The 13,384-nt window shown below is 38.1% G+C and overlaps 3 protein-coding genes across 5 annotated transcripts; all 3 read right to left on the reverse strand.

The window, feature by feature from the left end:
* Nucleotides 1-475: 475 nt before the first annotated feature.
* lrwd1 (leucine-rich repeats and WD repeat domain containing 1) lies at nt 476-7,948 on the reverse strand. 2 transcript variants are annotated; one of them, XM_043240539.1, is made up of 16 exons: nt 7,263-7,948; nt 6,724-6,851; nt 6,351-6,585; nt 6,088-6,207; nt 5,853-5,999; nt 5,377-5,469; nt 4,279-4,746; nt 3,680-3,797; nt 3,481-3,587; nt 3,094-3,301; nt 2,928-3,000; nt 2,699-2,839; nt 2,512-2,615; nt 1,813-1,971; nt 1,171-1,280; nt 476-987 (listed from the first exon to the last, which is right to left on the reverse strand). In XM_043240539.1, exons 2-16 carry the CDS (start codon nt 6,801-6,803, stop codon nt 838-840), a joined length of 2,313 nt encoding a protein of 770 aa, XP_043096474.1. In that variant the 5' UTR covers nt 6,804-6,851; nt 7,263-7,948; the 3' UTR covers nt 476-837. The 2 variants fall into 2 exon arrangements, with proteins under 2 accessions (XP_043096474.1, XP_043096475.1); XM_043240540.1 differs by having other exon boundaries at nt 6,724-6,984.
* A 218-nt stretch (nt 7,949-8,166) lies between these two features.
* alkbh4 (alkB homolog 4, lysine demthylase) lies at nt 8,167-9,943 on the reverse strand. 2 transcript variants are annotated; one of them, XM_043240541.1, is made up of 3 exons: nt 9,792-9,943; nt 9,070-9,264; nt 8,167-8,773 (listed from the first exon to the last, which is right to left on the reverse strand). In XM_043240541.1, exons 1-3 carry the CDS (start codon nt 9,918-9,920, stop codon nt 8,255-8,257), a joined length of 843 nt encoding a protein of 280 aa, XP_043096476.1. In that variant the 5' UTR covers nt 9,921-9,943; the 3' UTR covers nt 8,167-8,254. The 2 variants fall into 2 exon arrangements, with proteins under 2 accessions (XP_043096476.1, XP_043096477.1); XM_043240542.1 differs by having other exon boundaries at nt 9,070-9,236; nt 9,792-9,915.
* An 81-nt stretch (nt 9,944-10,024) lies between these two features.
* Nucleotides 10,025-12,146, reverse strand: polr2j (RNA polymerase II subunit J). Its single transcript, XM_043240544.1, has 4 exons — nt 12,021-12,146; nt 11,445-11,534; nt 11,192-11,366; nt 10,025-10,440 (listed from the first exon to the last, which is right to left on the reverse strand). The coding sequence occupies exons 1-4, from the start codon at nt 12,071-12,073 to the stop codon at nt 10,405-10,407; spliced, it is 354 nt and encodes a 117-aa protein (XP_043096479.1). The 5' UTR covers nt 12,074-12,146; the 3' UTR covers nt 10,025-10,404.
* Between the last annotated feature and the right edge of the window lie 1,238 nt (nt 12,147-13,384).

Here is a 13,384-nt window from a genome sequence, read left to right on the forward strand (position 1 = left end):
TGACGTCACAAAACCGGAGCGCGCCTTAAAGCTCTGGATAGCCCCTTTTTTTTTCTCTCTCTCTTCAGCTACTGTGCACATGTAACACCTGTCGCTTTTACAAGAGTACATTAATAAAACTTAATTTGCTGATCATTCATCTACTTTTTAATTCGTGCTGCAGACAAGGAAATTTATTGATATTACTATAAATCAGCAACTATCCAAAGAAACAAAACGATAATCTTGCTAATCAAAGTAAACCAATTTTGAACAAAGGACATATAACGTTACTATGTTCATGCCAAGTATTTTAGAAGTATACCATGGCAATACCATGTTTGTACCAGTGGCCATGTGGTATCGTTTGAATTACTTGTAATTAATGGGTTAAATTAATAGTTATATTGCAAAATGCTGTTGAATCTTACATGCAGGAAAATGCAGCCCTAAAGAAGGAAACAACACTAACAGGCATAAATGGGAATCATTTAAATAAGGAAAATGGTGAATGACACCATTTTATTCATTAAAACAAAAACATAAGTCATGTTTTGAACAATGCCATTCATTCTGAAAATCTCTGAAATAAAACAATGTTTAAAAAAACTACAACAAACAAGAAAAAATACTGAAAGACATACAATTATGAAAGAGGTTACAAAACAGTGGCCTTTCATCTACAAAAATAAGTTAAACAAATTTAACATGATACTACATTAGATTGTATCTTTGAGACAATAAGTGAAGGTGAATTAGGGTGTCTGATTTCCTTTTTAACTGCTTTTCTTACAGAACCATGATCAATTAATTCAGCTTGAGTGCAGAAATGCAAAGCAATAATGTCAGCAACTGTGCTCATTGACTTTCTCTCTTCCAAACCACGGCCATGTTCTTGTCAGTGAGGGCAACCAAATAACGTAGATCAGGATCCATGGCAATGCTGTTAATAGATGGCCCCTCTAATGCACCCATTCCAGTTCTGACCGGTGATGGCCACTCCAGCACCTGAAATAACACGAGCAAAAGAGGAAAATGAGATCCAGGGGCTCTGTATTCAAATATCAACAGTAACCAATTTCTCTAGAGTTAACTTGTTAAAAGATAGTATTGTTTTAGAGAGAGATAATCCTAAATCTAAGATTTACATTAACGTATGCCGTATCGCTCACCCAGCAATGAATATCTTACCTCAGTGGCTGAGATTGTTTTTCCACTCTTGAAGATTTCCATCATGGAGTCTGTGATATGGTACATCCACAGCCTGCCTCGCTCATCTCCACACACCACATAACCATAGCCTACAAGAAAAAGAGTCCTTTTCAGTTTCGCTTTTTAGATTTTCTGCATATCTGACACCATACTTCTGGGCAGTTTGAATGTGCATAAATACCCATAAACATTTCACCAGTGATCTGGTACATTGTTACGAGCACTGCTTAGGCATATCCTGAAAATTTTAGTAATAAAGAAAAAAAATAAAAAAAAATAATAATAATTCTATCTTGACTATATTACAGGGCTGTACAATAATGGTAATCAGAATAATTTTACTTCAATTATAATCACAACTGCTTCCATAGCTTTATTTTACCTAATCTGTTTTATTATATTTCTTATATAAATTAACACTCTCAACAATGGCCTGAAATCATGTATAGATATAACAGTAAAGGTCTAATTGTGAAACCTAAACTCTAGCAACTGCAAGGTTGAAAAATTGTGGAGGCTTGTTAAATATCAGATGATTATGTGTTTAATGAACTGAAATCACAAAAAGCTGAAATCACAGTTATAATACAATATATTGTTTCATTCAAATATCATGAATACCTGGACAGGTGGCTAGAGACAGGTATGGGATGTCAGTGCTGGACCACTGCAGCTTTGCCAACACAACAGCAGGCACCTCTTTCTTTCTGCTGTTCCAAGACGCCCGCGTGGCACTCCAGCTCCAGAGGTAGATAGAGCCCTGCATGTGGCTCTTGGATGCTGGGAGGAAATATTACAACCATCATTATCGCCTTCGGTATTAGACAGAACAAAGACCAGTGTGTTAAGATTACACACACACACACACACACACACACACACACACACACACACACACACATGTATATCGAGGGGCCAGAACCAGGCGTAGGTAACGTTTTTGGTGAAATGGAAAGTGGACATATACTTTTATTTGGATATATATTATTATTATTTTGTCACACACACACACACACACACACACATATATATATATATATGTGTGTGTGTGTGTGTGTGTGTGTATCACAGTGAAGTCAGATCACTGTGATAAAATTATATAAAGTTGGTGAAATAAATAAATATATATATATATATATATATATATATATATATATACCACACACACACACATATATATATATATATATATATATATATATATATATAAATATATATATATATAAATATAATTTTACTCTTGTTTACAAAGAAAACATGTTAATTATACATTATATTATTTGGTAAACTAATTCTAAATTTTCCTTTGTGTTTACTCACCCACTATATCATCTGACAGAAAGCTCAGTCCATCAATAGTCCGGTAGGTGTTCTCCTTGCCTTTTTTCTTGTAAACTGGAAACACAATCTCCATCTCCTCATTTCTGCAAAATATTTGCCATGCAAATTACAATAAAGAAACCGTTTCTTTGACAACACGCACACAAGACTGATGGAGATATCAAACCTTTTCTGTGTGTTTTTACTGAGCTGGATATCAAAGACATAAAGCCCATCATCACAGCCTGAGAGGAGGTGTGTGTCTGGAGATGTGGGGAGCAGAGAGAGATGCAAAGGAGTGGAGCCTGTCTCCAGAATTAGCAGCTTACTGTGAGATAAAACAGTTATGAAAAGGTTTGTAATGGTATAAGAGCACATTTTAGCATTTCTAAATTAAGTATTAAATTATAAATTACCTGACATTAAAGTTGTAATCACAATCCAGTCTTCCAATGTCCCACAAAAAGATCTTATTTTCATACGTCCCAGCTGTAATAAGAAATAAAGTGATTTTTAGCTACATCTCATATAGCTAAATGAAGTTATTTAGTCATTTAAGCTCACTGTGTTTGCTACACTCACTGAAGAGAAAGCTAGTGTTGCGCGGACTGAAGCGCATAATGGAAATGGCACGTCGACTGGCAGAAAACTCTCCAAATGCCAGGTTGACTCTGGGATGGATAAGCTTCACACGTCCCCTCTTTCCCCCAGCTGCCAGGATATTGCAGGGACGGGCAGAACCACCCGTCCTGGACATCAGCACCGAAGACCAAGCTAGAGAGAAAAACTCCTACAAAACAACAATTGATGCAACATTGAATTTACAGGCACTGGATGCCAGTCAAATGCAGCCTTTGCTTTTAACTCTTGCAGAACAGGTTGGGCTCTGTAAAGGTATATACTGCAAAAATAGAAGAACTAAGAAAGTGGTAGAACTATACAAGTATGATTTTCTGAATAGCCACTCACCTCACCAGGAACCTTGTATTTCTTCAGGACGTTCCCTGACTCGCAGTCAATCACACACAGTGTTTCCCCTCCACATGTGGCGACTGTCCGAGACCCACCACTGACATCTAACAGATTAAAAACAATGCCAGAAGTACATTAAAAATGCTTTTGAGCATACAACTGATTCAATTGAATTGAATCACTCGTTAGTGCTCACCACCGCATTCCGGTGGGGGCTCAAAGGCACAGGCCCAAAGCTGAGTGCTGAAGTCGTCGGGACTGTCCTTCCGACTGTGACACTGCAAGACATGGAACGGTTGCAGACTCACCGGCTCCTGTAACAGCAGGGGAGAGAGACGCCCATTACTGATGTGCTAATGATTGTGCAATGAGCAATCAACAGAAGACTGAATTCAAAGACAGTAAAGGCAACAACAGGAACTGATTCTGTGACAATTCACATGCAAATACACAAATCCAGCCCGATAAGACAACTGTTGAGACACAAACCTTTGTCAGAATGTTTATTAAAGGTCAAAAGTTTCATGCCAACAAAATAAAAGTGCCCAAAATATATTAATTCTGGAATAAATGTTCTTTATTTTTACTGAAATACCAAAAAAGACTATGCCTATTTAAAGGTTTTCAACAATTGTATCCTGAAAACTTTTCATTACCCTTTTTTTTCCATTTTAGGTCTCCAAAATGGCTATGAACTCATTATGTTTTTAGTTTTTTTCTCAGTTATCAAAGATTTACTTTAAGTCACTGACACAGAAATGGACAGAGAAAACAAAAGCAACACCTTTGACTCACCTGAGGAACACTGAGTTTGGCACAGGCGGTCTTAAGAGGTGTGTCGGTTTCTGTTTTGACGGTTTTCTGTTTGCTCTGTTGAGCTGTAATCTGATCTTCAGCTGTTTTTCTCGGGCTCTCACATTTAGCGGGTCTTGATATGGGCGAAGAGATGATTGACTTTGCTGCCTTTCTGGGGCTATCAGCTTTGTTAGCACCTTTCTGAGAAATATTTTCCAGGCGGCTTGATTTCCTTAGACTGCCCTCTGGGGTGTCTGCACTGGACAGTCTAGTGTGCTTCCTGGGGCTGGCCATCATAGGGTCAGTCTTCTGTGGAGTGGTCATCACTTGTGTGGATTTACGTGGACTAGCTTCAACCGGAGCTGCACTATCCAGCCGACTTGATTTCCGTGGACTGACCTCTGCGGCCACTTCAGAGTTGTTTCTGGTTCTTTTCTGAGGACTTGTAATACTGTTCTCTGCAGGAGCCTGTGTCATATAAAAAAAAATCTTGCTTTAAAGTTTTCAAAATGTTCCCTCGACACAGCATTTAATTTTAGTATAACTAAAAAAAAAAAGAAAATCTCTTCGGGTCATGGTTCCAGTGAGTTTTTGCTGTAAAGTAAGCTATGAATAATATTTCTAGATAAATGTACTGGACTGAAGCAACTTAGATTTGCTGAATTCCACAATATATTTAAAAATTCATGTTAAAACGTGAGCATTCAATATGACATCAGATTTCTGAGAAATGTTTATTTGCGCATCTCTCAATTTTTAATGTATTACAGTGCAGTTTATGTTTTGCATCCATATTAAACTGTTCGTAAAACTATGCATTTCAATATTCTTATTAAGGGATGATTGGGAGATACAGTAGCAACTGATATTTGCATACGTTTTATAATACAAGTAATCTGCTGTGTTCTTATAAAGAGAGCATTGATTTACATGCCAAAATTAACCAAATTACACATTTTGTTCAGTTTAGTTCACTAACAAAATGTAAATGTTTTTCCCTCATGGAGTATGAGCCAATTCTCCTGTATCATACTGCAATGAGCCATATGAGCCCGATGTATCAAATATGATAAGCAACAATGATGCTGATGGCTTTACCTCATTCTTCTTTGTTGGAGTTGTGTCTGTGACCCTGCTTTCTTCTTCAGTGCACGTCAGCGTCTTCAAATATTCTCTTGCAATCATTTCAACCTGAAAAGGCAGAAATTAGATGGATCCACACTGAAGCAGACTGACCACACATCCTCTTTTTCTTGGACATGTCCTGGCCTAAACTCCTAACAACTCTCTGTAGGTTTAGTAACAGTCTGACCTAAAGTTTTCAGGCGTTGTAAGCAATCAATTGTAGCGTCCAAAATGGAGGCCATTCTACAAAGAACAGTCAAAACAAAGCAAACACATATAGATATAATGCATATGAGGACTGCAAAGGTGTCAATAGGTAAATAAAGCCAAAACCCTGACATTGTGGGCAAGTTTTAAATCCAGGCCAAGGCATATGATCAAAAGAGGACCTATGAATTCAAAGTCTGTGTCACATGCAGTAAGCACAACATTCACGCTAGAATACCCACCCTCCACTTTGTGTATTCGCTCAAGGAATTAGGGCCGTATTTGATTTGGGTGCAAGCAGCATTAACGAAACGCTTCTCCACAGCAGCCAGACTTTGTGCCGTAATGGGATCAGGGACACTGAAGCTTCGTTCCCACATGCCAGCCACCTAAAGGTTGTCAAAAAACACACTCAAGAAACAGCGCATGCACAAACTGATATGGCTGAAAGTGATAAGCGGAAGAATCTGTTCTCACCCTCTTCCTAAGGATCTCAGTGCTGCCATGCCGAATATGATGGGCCGTAGAGCTGATATCCTTCCCATTGAACATCCTCAGCATAGGTAACAGGAAGATCACTTTGTGCTCATCATTGACCTAAAAAAAAAAACAAGTCAGTTACAACAAGAACCAGTGTCTAAAATGCCACTAATAATGCTGTGGATTTAAAAAAAAATGATGATGTTATTTAATATTACATGTTAAAATGAGAGGGTTGAATTTCAACGCATGATTCTTACTGTAAGGTAGAGGTTGTCCTCTAGTCTAAGTTCCTCTATGCTTCTCAGGGCTTCCACTGAGACTACATCCTCCATATCGTTGTTTGAGCAGTTAAGGATCTTTAGGGATGGCAGAGAGAGGCCTCTGGGAATCTCCTGCAACAAGTTCCCAGACAAATCCAACTGCTCCAGACTACACAGTTTAGATAGCAAAGGCACAGGCAGATCCTCGCTCTTCAGACCCATGCGTGAGAGACTGAGCAGAACAGAGCACACACGAGTATTTAAAAACAATTCAGGTTTTTAAGGGAATTCAAATATATTTTTTCTTTAATAAGCCATAACAGGTCGGTGTTATTTAGTGTACCTATGAAACACAAAACAGCTTTCTTACTTGAGGGTCTTGATCTGTTCCAGTTTGTTTGTCCTTGGAGAGCTTTTCTCCAGCAGTATCTTCTCTGTTATTTTCTCCATGGTGAATGTTTGAGTACTGAGTGTCTAATCAGACCTTATAAAGGTGGGCTGCAATGATAACAGGTTTCAGGAACTTCGTAAAACTTCTGCTATTGGATGTTTAGGTGTCAGATGCACAATGCATGTGGTATTGTTATGTAATGATGCAGCTCAAGTGGCCCATTCACGCCCTGTGGGACCTCTGAACACAGGAGATTGCCATGAAACTTTTGTATAGACCAGAGAACATCGTTTGCATCCAATAAATGCTGGCATAAACTACGTAAACAAAGCAAATGTTTGGGTATAATTTCGAAGTAATTTCTTAAAAACTTTAAATAAAAGTTGCTTATTTTCCTAATAACCGATTAAGTGCGTGCTTAAGACAATCGATTGCTGAATTCGTAACTGCACGTTCGCGTTTGTATTTTGCATTAAAGACAAATTTATTTGGGGTTTAAGTCGAATTACATATCTTACCTCTAATGTACATGCAGGCCAAGTGATCTTTAAATATGTGATAGCCGAAGTCATGTGGACTACAACTGCAGACGGTTTTCCCGGCAAAACACAGGCGAACTTTGACCAGCCTGACGTATAATTTGGTTTTGGCGTCACCATTCCGCCATATTGAGTGTGGCATGCATTATGAGGGTGCAGCTATGACTAGCAAAAAATTATAAATTTTTATATAAATAGCTTATAAATAAACATCTCAAACATACTCATAAAAAACCAGTGGGGTCTTAAGAAATCATAAGTAACTTAAATTAACGATTTAATGTAAAATGCTCACAAATAATAGGGGATCTTTGCTGAACCATAAGGTCCTTTTGAATTACATTATATATGGCATGCCACTGTTCAAAATAAAGCATCAAATAAAACAAGGAAAACCTGACAGTCCACTGGATCCTGTGGCAAAACACATCCAGCCTGGCTACATATTAAAATGTATTAGACCTGTTGGAGGCCTGCCTGGGCTGATATGCTTATTTTCTACATTTCTGACCCCAGAGTCTTAAGTAGCGCAGGTATATTTATAGCAAAAGCCAACAAGACTGTCACAGATTCCAGATTTTAAAATAGTTGCATCTCAAATATTGTCTTATCCTGACAAATCATGTCGTATGATGTATAAATCTCAAATTAAAAAATAATTACCCTTACGGCTGATTTTGTGGTGCGGGGTCACGTTTTGTTCCCTTTCTAGAGCACACACAGTTTTGCCTGCAAGTAGCCTACCTGAGCTTTTCTTTTGAATAAAACAATTTCACTTTAAAGGAAAGGTTAAATAATGGACACATAGAGGGGAAAAAAAGGCTAGTTAGATATTTTTGCATCTCATATCATAGCGGTTACTCATTCACAAAACAACAAAGAATAAAAAGAATATGCATTTATTTAAATTAAGAGTTAAAAATAATCACTTTACAGTTGTGTGTGCATTCACATATCAAAATAAAGGCAATTTATGAAGGTATACCCTTAAAGCTCAGTGCTATATCTAACAACTCTGAGCCCAGTTTCTCCTGCTCTCCTCCCTGTAGAAACTCCTCAGACAGCTCCCGGAAGGTGCTGCACACTCTGCGGCCCCGAATGTCCTTCCTGTGGATGGCATGTTTCCACCGATGACGTGCTTCTCCGTAGACTACAATCAGCGATCTGCGTGGTAAACGCACAGCCACCCGCACTTCCCCATCGTCCATGTCTGCCCAGCCTCGATCTAAACTCATGGTGAGGACGGTGTCTGAGAGCAGGTTGACGGTGACCAGGTGCTCTCCCCACAGCCAGCTATCATCTAAATGAGGGTCGATGGCAGAGCCTCTGAGGGGATCATAGTCGAGGTTGCACTGCTCTACTGGCCTGAAGGAGGCCAACTGAGGTGCCTTTGACATCCTGTCCACCAAGTGACGGCTGATAGCAGGCAGGCCGGTGAAGTTTCCCACACGGACGCGCTGCTTCTTGAAGTTCACCTTCGGCCCAAAGTCCTGTGGATGTTATTTGGATGTTACAACCTTCATAACCTCACGTTAGCTGCCGAACTACATTAAATGAAAACCCCAATAGCTTATTTAAAAGAAACAGGAAAAGGGAAAACAGAAAAAAAAACTGTCTTCTACGTTATATAGATGCTTGTTTATTATGCTACAGGAAAAAACTGATTAAGGCAACTGTGACATTTTTTCTCCTCACTTCCATAACCACTTAAAGATCACGCTGCAAAGCAATAAAAGGTTAAAAGAATGCATTTAGTAGTTCACTGTCTGTTTTTTTCCTCTTTCACCTGTTTTCGTCGGCCAGATTGAGATTCTCTCCAGACTTCTTCATCCATTCTGGTGATCAGTTCCCTTTCTTCATCTTCTGACACAAAATTCTCCCACAAAAATATTCCAGGAAACGCAAAGGACTGTTGAGGGCCACTCGACTCCTTTTGGACAGCTGACTGTGACACTGGATCATAGGCGAAATCATAATGTATCTGCAACACAATATATCATTTTTTCCATATATGCACACTACTGAGGTTAGTATGAATTTTTTAAGCATTACTTCTGCAAGGATGCGTTAAATTGATCAAAAGTGGCAGTAAAAATAAAAAGACAACCTGTCGTTAACAAATGTTTGAGCACAATTGCAGGTTACGGTGATTTCTGAAAGATCATGTGACACTGCTGAAAATGCTATTTATATATATATATATATATATATATATATATATATATATATATATATATAAGAAATAGAATAATATTTGTAATGTTTCCGTTCATTTTTTCAGGTTAAATAAACGGAGCATTGGGACAAACAAGACAATTAGTAAGGCTATTTCAAAAACAATATTAGTGTCAACAAACTTTTGAACGCAAGTGCGCTTAACTTATTATTAGCACAATTTTGAGGGCAGAAAAAAGGTGGATCCGATTTTTTAAATATCTCGGTGTCTCCAGCGTCAGCTCAACCCGCGAGTCAAGACGAGCGCTTCTCAAAGTAGTCTTGAGGACTCACCAGATCGTCCTTCTGAGGGAAATGTAGTTTAGACTCCTCCGCCTCGCATCTCAAACATGTCCTTATACCTTTACAACCACAGTTAACGTTCTGCATCTCTCCAGCAGCCATCGACTCACATTTGTGCATCGGTTAAATGCGTCCCCTTCGAAACAACTGGATGTCCTAAATAGTTCCCACAATGAGTCGAACAAATCCACTATTCTGAGATTAAATAAATACTAGGTGTTGTATTTCATTACAAAAAGTCAATTTATTAATAGAAAAAAAACCTACATCACAAATGAGTGGGACGATGAAGAGGACGTTATTTCCATGTACACAAATCTGGTGTGTGATGAAATATGTTCACATTTGTTGATTACATTATACCATCATGCTTTGTTAGAAAATCAACACAGAAGGAAGAACTCCATACATCTTAAATTCAATGCTGTTAGAAGCTGGTCTAGATCTCTTATTATTGGTAATATGAGCTTGTCAAATGTCCTCATAATTTTTCATGAAAATAAATAAATGGGAATACTGTAGCCCATTCTAGAAAGAGTTCTCAAGACTGACAATTCAGTCCACTGTGAATTAGTTGTTGAGATCCAATGGAGTGTGATGGTCTTCATTCTATCCCCTCTTGTTTGTCTTTGATGGCAACCTACAATAGAAAAAGTTCATATATTCATATTAATCGTCTTTAATATACAACACAGAATCCTCATACCAACTTTTCATTCACTATTGCATGGGTTTGTACTAAACCAGGAGAATCTAATTTATAAACACAAGCATTTGTTCCTAACCTGGTTCTAATTGAAATCAATTTGGAGTATTTGAGTATTTTGAGTATCATATATCAATTTGTATATGAGTGGCCACATGCATATCCATATAAAGCCTAAATGCAGTTAAACACTTAATGCAGACCCAGACTACAGACCGTCACTGAGTCATAGTTTCATGTAAAAGCAGCAGCTCTGAACATGTGTGAACAGAAGCACTATTATTATTGGATGACTAGTTTTTGCATTGCGACGGAAAGGAGATCATTGTATTGATGACATGTAAAAGTTTGTGTCCATCTGGTTTTCAAACTTATTCCTGGAGACCCAGAGCAGCATCAGCTCATTAGAAAAGAGCTCTATGAACTCAAATGGCTGTGTCAGGTAAGAGAGACATGCAAAATGTGGAGAGCAGCGGGTCCCGAGGAAAACCACTGGTCTAAACAGACACATTATCGCACCAAATCTTGATGGGAACAGGCCGTTAAACACCTACACCTAAATTTCACATTTGAAATTCTAAGGGTGTTCAAATCCCTTAGTATACATACGAGTGATAGTGACTAACTAATAAACCACAGCACCCCTCACTGAAAGTGACTGCTATGTACTGTAGATGTCCCATACCCTGAAACGCTCCTCCAGAAGGGACAGTTCACTGATCAGATCAGTGATGGCATTAGTGAAGGCTTCCTGGGGACTGTAGTCTGGCGTCGTCTGAACGCGGATCACTATCTTGTGCTCCAGAGGATGAGGAACCTTGTATCCAGCAAACAGCACCTGAGGGTCCTTCAGCAGTTGCCTTAAACAAATACGTCATAGGTTGAACGCACAAACCAACAGAGCATCACGTTTGGCCATCAGATGGCTGTGCACTTACGACCGAATGATGTTCCCCAGTGTGTGATCCTCTTTATTCAGCGTAAACAGACATGCATTTGGCACCTTGGTGTCCTTGACTATTGTGATCCTGTAAAAGGAAGTTGAACAGGGATATTAGGTGACTGCATCCCTTTACAAACAGTGAGGGGAGCATGGTACAATGATGGTCATTTTATGGTATTTTGATATACCATGTAAATAACTATAGTGTATTTTTAAAAAAAAGCCATTGTTTGTCTAAAAACGTCTGTTTATATAGTTATATTTGTCTGGGTGTGTGAAGAAAGCGTTACCATAACAAAAACGTATATATATATTTTTTTTACATTGCTGTGTAGTTATACAGCCTGCGAAATAAAAAGCTAAGTCTGAGGTGTCTATTTATTCATGTAATGAGAACAAAAGCTAGTCAAACTACTAACACACAATCTATTTCACAGGCAGACTTATTACTTGTCGTTAGCCAACAAGCTAAACGCCCCGCAAGCGAACTCCTTTATTCCAGCTGGCTACGGGTTTTAGTTAATCCAGTAACGCATCGCTTAAAGTTAAAACCGCGGTGTGCTGCACTTACTTCTTTTCTCCCTCAAAAAGCAAAAACGACTCGAATGCCGGTGGCGCGTTCATCCTGCTCGAAAGACGACAGCGACGACGCTAACGGACGCACGCAGCGTACAGCGCATGCGCGGCGCACAGCGCGTGACGTTGTCCGTTTTCGAGCGCAACGGCGCGCGAGGATCTCTGGAGGGCAGCAAAGAGTTGTAGATGCATTACTTACGAAAAAAGGCTTGCCAAAAGTAGCTGTAATTTGGTGATATTGGGGGTTTCAGCCATCTAACTGCATAGACTGTCACACAGCCTCAATAGGTAAATAACTTATTTCTTAAAACGTCTGTAAATGTAATACCAGCCTTGTGTTTGTCTCATTTATTTATTTGTTTGTTCGTTTCCAACAGTTTAGTTGAGGATGCTCCACTAAGCAGGGGTGATCTAGAAAATGCAAGCAGCAATGTGAAGTAAACTGAAATGAATCTGATGTGAACAGGTGCGACTTGAATCTTCACTCAATGGGTCTGGTTTTTGACACAGCTGTCACAAAGAGCAACTGACATTCAAAAGAAATCACCCTTCCTGGTTAAAAAAACCTCAAAATAACCCACTGAAACGTTTATCGTCATAAGACGTGTATATGGTGAAAGTGTGGACATTTTAATTTAGATAAATCATATCATTGTGAATATATGATTTGCTTTTATAGAAATTATCGGAAAATGAAAAATAAAATCTCTTCATTTAAAATTTGTATTCATTTTAAAATATATTTAATTGAAGACATGTTTTATTGTGGTCTAAAATAATAACAAAAAAAAAAAGATAGAAAAAGATTAGATTTAAAAGATTCTTTATCCTGTGGCCCCTATAACATTCTTAGTGGACAACACTTATATATTCATATTTATATATTGTTATCAGTTTAAGTTAAAATGGCTGTTAGCTTAAGATTGTCATGTTTTATAATAATTTAAATAATAAAATTTTTAATAAAACCATATTTTTTTTTTTACAATAACAAGCATAATGTAAGTAAAATTTACTAAGAATTTCCAAGTAAATTTATTTAAACATAACTAATAATTATATTTAACAATATTATACTCAGTGTAAATTTACTAGCCTTTTCAGAGTGAAAATTCCCAAATTTTGAGGCCTGTTGTGCAGTAAAAAAACAAATACTAATGCTGCATATCAGGGTTGTACAACTATACTGTTTTTCCAATAGAGAAACAGCCACAGACATGATCCCTTATTCTGACTTGTTCATATGACCTGCCCACTGAATGAACTCATGAAGTGTTTTTACTCACTGCCTTTAATTTTAACATATGATTCACACATTTTACAATTCATTTCACCATGGCGAGTAAAACATAAACTGTG

The sequence above is a fragment of the Puntigrus tetrazona genome, chromosome 5 (genome assembly GCF_018831695.1).
Source record: "Puntigrus tetrazona isolate hp1 chromosome 5, ASM1883169v1, whole genome shotgun sequence".
Taxonomy (NCBI): Eukaryota; Metazoa; Chordata; class Actinopteri; order Cypriniformes; family Cyprinidae; genus Puntigrus; species Puntigrus tetrazona.

Bases quoted from the DNA above. Each gene is read 5' to 3' on its own strand.
- lrwd1 (XM_043240539.1), bottom strand. From the start codon at position 6,803: ATGGAGAAAATAACAGAGAAGATACTGCTGGAGAAAAGCTCTCCAAGG. The intron at 3,302-3,480 runs GTGAGTGGCTAT...GTTGTTTTGTAG, and splicing joins AATACAAGGTTCCTGGTGAG to GAGTTTTTCTCTCTAGCTTG. The intron at 1,281-1,812 runs GTATTCATGATA...TTTTTCTTGTAG, and splicing joins GTCTCTAGCCACCTGTCCAG to GCTATGGTTATGTGGTGTGT.
- alkbh4 (XM_043240541.1), bottom strand. From the start codon at position 9,920: ATGCACAAATGTGAGTCGATGGCTGCTGGAGAGATGCAGAACGTTAAC. The intron at 9,265-9,791 runs GTGAGTCCTCAA...ATTGTGTTGCAG, and splicing joins TCCCTCAGAAGGACGATCTG to ATACATTATGATTTCGCCTA. The intron at 8,774-9,069 runs GTGAAAGAGGAA...TAACATCCACAG, and splicing joins AATCTGGCCGACGAAAACAG to GACTTTGGGCCGAAGGTGAA.
- polr2j (XM_043240544.1), bottom strand. From the start codon at position 12,073: ATGAACGCGCCACCGGCATTCGAGTCGTTTTTGCTTTTTGAGGGAGAA. The intron at 11,367-11,444 runs GTAAGTGCACAG...TATTTGTTTAAG, and splicing joins CTGGGGAACATCATTCGGTC to GCAACTGCTGAAGGACCCTC. The intron at 10,441-11,191 runs GTATGGGACATC...TTTCTATTGTAG, and splicing joins TTCTGGAGGAGCGTTTCAGG to GTTGCCATCAAAGACAAACA.